The sequence below is a fragment of the Propithecus coquereli genome, unplaced genomic scaffold (assembly GCF_000956105.1).
Source record: "Propithecus coquereli isolate 6110/MARCELLA unplaced genomic scaffold, Pcoq_1.0 Scaffold168, whole genome shotgun sequence".
Taxonomy (NCBI): domain Eukaryota; kingdom Metazoa; phylum Chordata; class Mammalia; order Primates; family Indriidae; genus Propithecus; species Propithecus coquereli.
The window spans coordinates 1,873,848-1,882,614 of NW_012141413.1; the positions used below are offsets into that span (position 1 = coordinate 1,873,848).

The 8,767-nt window shown below is 53.2% G+C and overlaps 1 protein-coding gene across 1 annotated transcript in view; it reads left to right on the plus strand.

Moving 5' to 3' along the window:
• Positions 1-8,227, plus strand: part of GJA3 (gap junction protein, alpha 3, 46kDa) — a 16,032-nt gene extending 7,805 nt beyond the window's left edge. Inside the window, exon 2 of the mRNA XM_012641695.1 lies at positions 6,891-8,227. Coding sequence (XP_012497149.1) covers positions 6,908-8,227 — 1,320 coding nt within the window. The 5' untranslated portion in view covers positions 6,891-6,907. The remainder of the gene's footprint in view (positions 1-6,890) is intronic.
• Positions 8,228-8,767: the final 540 nt, after the last annotated feature.

The following is an 8,767-nucleotide window of genomic DNA, read 5'->3' on the forward strand; positions in this document are numbered from 1 at the left end:
GATAGTATTTTTCTCTGTGAACAGGGTGTTCTCTGTGCTCTCTTGGACTCATTCTTTTAAAGACTCTAGCGGAGTAAGGCCATAAAGCCTCCATGTCTAGACTCCAGGGGTACCGACAACTGTTATTTACTTAGGTCATGAAATATCTCAGGGCACTTAAGCTCGCCCCAAAATGCCTTGAGTCAATTTTGTTATAGCCCTCACTAGAGCTTGCACATTGGCAAAAGGAAAAGCTACCACTATTTTACACAGACTTTAAATATGCCTTTGGAACCCACCATGCAGTTGGCACAATTTGGAAATCTCGTTTCTTAATTTCTGCTGACATTCTTATTGCCAATGGACCTATTACATCAGATAGATTGTATATTGGGCCAAACAGCGTCCCTGTGGCTCCTTTTAACTGTTTGACTTGCACATATCCCCCATCACATGGGACATATATACAAATGGGGGATAATTAAGGAAAAAAAATATATATATATGGATATGGACTAAACAACCTCAGAGCACACATTCCGACAACCTAATGAGACGCAGGCCCCGTGGCCTGCTCTGGGTCAGCTTGTGGGACACAGGGTGTGGACGCCCTTGCTCCCCGCAGCCTGACGGGTGAGCCTTGCGCACGCACGCACGCACGCACACGCACGTGCGCGCGCTCCAGCGTGGGCCGTTTCCGGCTCCGTCTTCCCGCGAGAGGTGTCTTCCCGCGAGAGGTGTCGCCACGGCGCAGACCCGCGTCCTGGCTGCTTCCTGAGGTCTGCGCGCGCTTATCGCCACCGCTCTTGAAGACGTCACCTTCCTCTTTTTTCCAACCTCAAATCAGCTCTCCTCCCTCAACGTCTTGCTCTTCAAATGGCCCTGAATTCTGCTAGTCACTAGGCTAGACACGAAGGCCTGTCTCTAATTCTTAACTCTTCGATTCTCTAACTCTGGTCAGACGCTACCTTCTGCTTTATTTTCTTCAGAGCGTCTCCTCTCTGTCCTTCCTTTTTTCCATTCTCCCGCCTGTCGCCCAGCCCAGGCCTTCAGCTTCCTTCAGCTCTCCCACACTCTTCCCCAGTCCCCACCAGCAGACGGAGGGGTCCTCTTTCTCGAATACCACTTCCAGCGTATCTCTCCCTCTCTGATTGTTGGGAGGCGCTCTTGCCTTTCCTTCATTTGTACCGCAAATGTTGACTGGGTGTCTACCATGTGCAGAGTATGGCCATGGCCTGGCCCTACTATACAGGAGCAGCCTTTTAAAATCACTGCTTTCTAACCCAAAACCCCGTTCCCACTCCGTGGGGATGTAGCTCTGCTCTGGAAATGCATTCCCTTCTCCCTTCCTCCTCTCCAAAACTGCAGCTCCTGATCCCAGCTAAAATTCCATTCTTCCACAAAGACTTCCCTACTACCCATTTTAATATTATTATGATATCCATATCCTTTTTTTCTGAAATCCCTCTGCATGTCCATATTATATAGCTCCCCAATTTACTGGATTGTCCCATCTCCACAAGTAGATTTTAAAATAGAGACCATGCCTTAAACTTCTACCATAGCCAACAAAACTTGTGGCCCAGAGTGGAGCACAAGGTCGCCACTAAGTGATTGACCTTGATTGACCTCAAGGGAAAACACAACGTATCCTGAAGGTCAAGGGGAAGACTGTATAACTGTTGAAAGGCAAATGGAACTGTTTGAAGAATATGAAAGCAGTCGCATAAACTTTGAAACATAAGACCTGTTTGTTATTCAATAGTGTAAGAATCAAATTTTTCATCGAGACCAAAAAGATCAAATGCCATCTCATGGAGATCATTAATGTCCTATAGCCAAGTAATGTATAACCCCACTACCACCGTCCTTAGATCAATTGTCTAAAAAGGGCTGAATAATGTTCGGTGCAGTTTTCTATCGTTAGATTATAAGTGCCTTACAACGTTAAGCAGTCACACTGTGAGCTTTCCCATCGATGATGGGCGTAAGCCTGTGTTTTCCTCTTTCCAGCAATACTCAGGGCGTTTCATTCCCCAGCGCCTTGTGTGACCTCAGCCTCAATAGGTCCTGGAGTATCCTAGTTTATCCTTTCTCTGTACTTAGTCCAGCAGAGTCTGCTGTGCTAAGCATGCTTCCCATCTCTGCTGATTTTGCTATCTGATTGATATTAGGGATATGACTAAAAAGTGATTTTGGTAAAATGCGTCCAGGACTTCCGTGTGTCATCTGGAGCCAATTAAAGTCTGATGGTGAAGGGAGGTGGATGCCACTTCTACTTTGGAGGCTTCCATGTAGATCTGACCAGGATCCATGTTGTCAGTCTTCCAAATATAGCCAGTCTTCCGGTTAAAGTTTTCCTTCATGCATGCATGCATTTTATAAAACAAACCCAAGCCCAAACCGTGAAGTGTAGTCGTGAGGCTCAGCAGTGGGTGGTGGGAACACGGACACCCTTGCCCTTGCTTGCTTACCCTTGCTTGTTGGGGAAACTGCTTTCTCCAAATACTGCTTCTGATGTGGGTGACCGCTAGGCAGGAGAATAGAATCCACTCTAAACTCTCAGTGATCCTGTGATCATTATCCTCTGACATTGAGCTAAGTGTGCAAAGTGTATTGTATTTGTCTGTGTGCTTACTACAGACATGATTAAAGAGATGAAAGGAGTCAAAACTGTAATGAAAGAACAATGAAAAAGGAATCAGCTGATTTTTTCAAAAACTAGAACTTTGAAAAATGAAAGTCCAGGTCATTAATCTCTTATGATGATCAATATGATATGTCATTATGGAAAATGCAGAGAAGTATGAAAAGAAAAAAAATCACCCCACAGAAACACCACTGTTAACATTTCAATATCACTCCTCCTTTTTCTGTGTGCCCATAGGAGTGTGTGTAAAAACTAGCTGCTATCAGACGGTAGTATTGTATCAGGCCATTGTCATTCATTGTTATAGCATCAGTATTTCTTCATATCATTAATGTTCTTAAAAATTGTATTTAATGGCTGCTTTATATTTTAGTAGTTATGAATGAACCATAGCTTTTCATTTTTGCCAGGCCTTATTCCACAAAGAATTTAACATAGTGTATCAGTTAGGAATTATTTTGTCTGCAAACAACAAAAAAACCCTAATTTGAGCAAATAGGGTTTCCCCCCTCAAATAAGAAGTCTCGAAGTGGCTGATGGGGTTGATTCAGTGGTTCCACAATGTCACAGCAGGTGCTCTGGGACTTTCTTGACTGTTCTGTCATGCTTATTGACTCATGCTTACAAGGTGGCTGCCCAGCTCCAGGCATCACATCTATACTCCAAAGGGAAAGAAAGGGAAAGGGACAGCACAAGTATTAATAGCACCTGCCTTTTTCTTAAAAAACCAAAGCTTTCCCAGACATTCCCCAGCAGACTTTTTACACCTCACTGAGAAGAACTGCCTTTTATATTCACCTCCACCCTCAAGGCGGGGTGGGAAAGCAAGCATTTTTCTTCCCAGTCACATTAGAGGCAGGTAAGGGAGAGGAGGATAGGAGTAGACGCTGGATTGGCTGGACTACAGTGTCGGCCACAGACAGCCAGCTGCCTCCATTCATCCTTTATGGAACATTTCTGTTTCCAGTTATTCCTCTTGTAAGTAACATCACAATAAACCATGTATATACATTTGTCCAAATCTCTGATTCTTTCCTCAGTATGACGTCCTACACATAGGACTACAGGTCAAAGGTGTTGTTACTTTTATGTCTCTCATACTACATTACCACATTCCTTTCCGGAAAGATCTTACCACTGGGCACCACCACGCAACGTGCACGAGAGCTGGACGCACCTGTTCAGGACACACTCTCTGTCGTCCCGTGTCTAGGACTCGGAGTCCTGGCCACTGCCAGTGCGCAGGTGAGCATCTGGATGGTAACAATTCATCTCTCTGGCAGGTTGCACTGGGAGGTCATGATGCGATTCCAAGGGCACAGGTTTGAGCGTTTTGCAGCACCTGGGCCTAAAGGAGTCTGGGGCGGGCCAGGCCGGCAGGAGGAGCAATGAGGAGCTGCGGTCAGCTTCCCCACCCGCCTCCGTCTGGTTTAGCAATTGAATAGTTGTTGAGCCCCATTTTCTCAACAGGTGCACTGTGGGCATTTGGGGTGGGACAGTCCTTTCCTGTGAGGTCACCCCCAACACTGCAGAACGTTTTGCCTCCCTGGCTGCACGGGAATCTGCCGGCAGCAGTGCCCATTCTGTGACAAGCAGAAAAGTCCCTTCCCTCCCTGTGCTCTGTGCCACCAGCCTGCGTGGGGAGCCCACCAGGCCCTCAGTCCCAGCACGGCACGATGACTGCTCTTCAGCAAGAACTGCCTGAGCATCTGGGAAAGTAGCCAGAAGAAGTACTAAGTACCCGCACCGACCTCTCCTCGGACACCTCCAAAAAGGCAGGCTGCCCAGCTGTTCTGCCTGCGGATGCCCAGAAGGAAAGGCTGCACGTGCCAGCCCCACCCTGAGGACCAGGCTGAAAGGGGACAGAGCCCGCAGCGGCCGGTGCTCTCTAGAGACCAGAGGCCGTGCTGGTCCTGGGAAGCTCAGCAGGTGGGGGTGCGGGAGGATGGAGGGAACCTCTTGGAACTGAGAGGGGTGACAGCCATCAACCAGGGCAGAGCATGGGTTTGGGCCTGAGGTGGCCACCCTCAAGGGGACTCGGGAGGCAGGTCAGCAGGCTGGTCCCGGCCAGGGCTGGGTGTAGGCTGGAGAAACAGCACGTGCTGGACCAGGTCCTGATGTGCTTTGATACTACCATGGTCTTTGTCCTGTGCAGTGTGCACCCAGAGGCCCGGCGGTGCCGTGCTCAGGGGTGTGTGAGGGGATCAGCAGATCACAGGGTCAGGGCGGAGGGCAGAGTCGCCATTTGGGGGCCTCGAGACAGTCCGTGGGGAGCTGCCACAGGCAGGCACTTGGTGAAGAAGCAGGAAGTAACCTGGAGTGGTTCCCTGGCGTCCTTCAAGGGGAAGAACGATCGTTTCGTGTTCGGTAGTCAGGTTTCCAAAGTAAAACATTCTACTCTCTAAGAACTCGCCAAAAGGTGCAGCCACAGCATGAGATGAGGAGATTGGCAGGACGCGTGAGTGGTGAGATTTCTCTCAAGAGCTCCACTGGTGGAAGCGAAACACTGGAAGTTTATTCCAAGAGAAAGTTTTTCTTTTTTAAGAGAAAGTTGACATTTAGATGTTTCTTTAGATTGCTAGTGAGTTAAGTTTTCTTTTGTTTATTTGCCTTTGAACCAACTCGTAAAAATTAATGTTTTTAAAACATTTTAGAATTTAAAATGAAAAGTGTTTTCTTTGGTTCCTCTGGGGCCTTGAGCACATTCTTACAGCTGAGGTCACTTTCCCCACCGCGAAGAATGGAGCTGCCTTTCCGTTCCCGTTCGCAGCGTCCGGCCTGTTGAAGCAGCAGTGACACAGGACTGACCTTTCTCCCCTGTGTCTACGGGGGCCGCTGCCATCTCAAAAACAGCCCACAGTCTCACCTCCGTCCAACCCTGTGCGTGACTGTGGTCCCTGTTGTACACGGGCTTGGAGAGGAAGCCCCCTGCCCGGGGACAGTTACCTAACATTTGCTGAGTGGGGGCTGAGGGTAGCCACTGCCTCTGTTGTGCTGGCACCTCTGAGCCCAGGCGGGTGAGGCTGGTGAGCCCTGCCCAGCGCCCGTGGGCACTCAGCCCAGAAGAACAGGTCCGGTGCTGCCCCCCAAGACTGAGTCCGGATGCGCTGCTTTGCCCTCTGCGTGCGCTGGGCACCCGCGAGTGCTGGTGGTAACCGGCCACTGCAGGCCCTGCTCTTGGCAGAGTGACTGTGCCCGGTTCACCCCAGGTGCTTCCTCAGGCACTTAGCACCACCCTGGTCCCTCTGTGCCTCTGCCCCTATCTGCCACCAATCCGGCTTTGCCCAGGTGTCCAGTGTGGACAGTTGATTTTAGGTGGTCATCGATTGACACTGAATCGCAGGATGAAAAGATCATTCCCGTATCAATCCCGTTTCCACCCGAATGGCAGCCTTGGAGAAGGGCTCAGTTTAAGGCTAGTCTATCTTTAACACCTCCTAATCCTCCTCTTTTAACCAAAGAGAGCTTATACCCAGAGCTTTTGGCAAACAATATCCAGTAGAATGTAACAATTTTTTTGTCATCAATGTATTCATTATTTTTTTTAAGAGAAGTAAGCCTTTATTTTCCTTGTTTCACAAATAAAGCTGGCTGAGTTGTTGACGTATTTATTTTAAAGCTACCGTCCATTTAAGGTATTAATGCCAATCTTCCATTGACAGCAGTAATGTAAAATCTCCTATTTAAGATAAATTTAAACACTAAAAGAGTTGACGCGAAGACAGGAAAAGCAGATAATAGAAGGGGCATTAGGTTAGCTGTGAAGGTGGCATGTGCGTGGGAGTGACAGCCACTTGGGAGGCTGGAATCCCGCACGAACTGCAAGGCCTCCACCAGGAACTGGCCCAAGCTTGGGACGGAGCCCCAGAGGTCCTGCAGGGACCGGTCCGGGAGGGGTGGGCGGGGAGCCGGGAGGCCAGGGGCAGTCATTTCTGTTGCAGCTCTGGCTTCCTCCCCTCTGAAGGGTAACCTGTGGCTCCCCGGTTCATGCCAGCGCTTGCCCAGCGTGGCAGCGGCTCGGTGGCACGCTGGTGCGCAGACGCGTGTCGCAGCCTGCTCGCCGCATGATGGCGAGATGCCCGATGCACACACATCGCTGCGGGGAGCTGCCCGGGCCGCCCACCTTTGGAAGTGGGAGCACAGACGCCCGGAGAACGACGTTCTGGCGCCATCCAGCCGTGACAGTGGCCTGTCCCTTGGGTGGGGGACTCTGCAACCCACCCGTCCAGCCTGCGTATTAACGAGCGTGTTCCCCTTCCAGGTTAGGAATCGGGAGCAATGGGCGACTGGAGCTTCCTGGGGCGACTCCTGGAGAACGCGCAGGAGCACTCCACGGTCATCGGCAAGGTCTGGCTCACCGTGCTGTTCATCTTCCGCATCCTGGTGCTGGGCGCCGCGGCCGAGGAGGTGTGGGGCGACGAGCAGTCGGACTTCGTGTGCAACACGCAGCAGCCCGGCTGCGAGAACGTGTGCTACGACAGGGCCTTCCCCATCTCCCACATCCGCTTCTGGGCGCTGCAGATCATCTTCGTGTCCACGCCCACGCTCATCTACCTGGGCCACGTGCTGCACATCGTGCGCATGGAGGAGAAGAAGAAAGAGAGGGAGGAGGCGCTGCCGCGGGGCGACGGCCCGCAGCAGGGCGCGGCCGGCCCGGGGGACAAGCCCCCGGCGCGGGACGACCGCGGCAAGGTGCGCATGGCCGGGGCCCTGCTGCGGACCTACGTCTTCAACATCATCTTCAAGACGCTGTTCGAGGTGGGCTTCATCGCCGGCCAGTACTTCCTGTACGGCTTCGAGCTGAAGCCGCTGTACCGCTGCGACCGCTGGCCCTGCCCCAACACGGTGGACTGCTTCATCTCCCGGCCCACGGAGAAGACCATCTTCATCATCTTCATGCTCGCCGTGGCCTGCGCGTCCCTCCTGCTCAACATGCTGGAGATCTACCACCTGGGCTGGAAGAAGCTCAAGCAGGGGGTGACCAACCGCCCGGGCGCCGAGCCCGCGGAGGCCGGGGTGGTGGCCGCGGAGCCGCTCGCGCTCCCCGCCGCCTCGGGCCCCGCCGCCGTCGCCATCGGCCTCCCGCCCCACTACACGCGCTCCGCCGCGCCCCCCGCGCAGGCCGGGCCGGCCGGCTACCCCGCCTTCCCGCCGCCGGCCGACTTCCAAGCGGTAGCCCCGTCCGAGGCGCCCGGGAAGGGCCACTCCGCCAGACTCTACAGCGGCCACCACCTGCTGATGAGCGAGCAGAACTGGGCCGGCCCGGCGGCCGAGCAGCAGGCCCCGGCGCGCAAGGCCTCGCCCGCCGCGGCCGCGCCCAGCCCCGCGGGCAGCAGCCCCGGGCCGCTCCCGCCCGACGGCGCCGACACCGAGGCCGAGGCCGAGGCGGGGGGCGCGGCGCCCCTGCTGCTGGCGGACGGCAGCGGCAGCAGCCTGGAGGAGAGCGCCCTGGCCGTGACTCCCGAAGAGGAGGAGCAGGCGGTGACCACCGCGGCCGAGATGCACGCGCCGCCCTCGGTCCCCGCAGACCCCGCAGACCCCGGGCGGGCCAGCAAGGCCAGCAGCGGGCGGGCCAGACCGGACGACTTGGCCATCTAGTGGTGGCCTCTCCAAGCAGCTTCATAATATTCTTGTTTCTAGAAACCAAAACCAAAGTGCAGTTCAAACCAGCAGGTAGAGGCTGAAAGTGAACCGCTGGAGGCCCGGGAGGCGGACGATGGAGCAGAAGAGATCAGGTTTCCGTGTTTAATGCTTGCTGTTCTTAACACTGTGAGTTATAGTGGGGGTGACACCAATGTTGCTGAGATAGAGGGGTGGGGGGACACAGGGGGGCGAGGGTTGTTGGCCTTTAGAGATCTTCCCAGCAGCCCAGCAGCCCAGCAGCCCAGCAGCCCGGCTGCTGTTGGGCCTGGGCCGCGCATCTCTGCGGGTAACTGTTCTGTTGCGGCAAAGCAACAGGTGTCTGCAGGCAATTAGCTTTTCCATTCCTAAGCTCTCCAGAGCCTCTGGGCCGCCCAGAGCAGTAGACACACTTAGCTCTATCTCTGTTTGATACTTTTAACTTAGAGTTGGATTTCATTTGGCTATTTGCCAAACTGCACTAAAAAAAGATTTAGAGCAAGTCTATACAGTGTCATT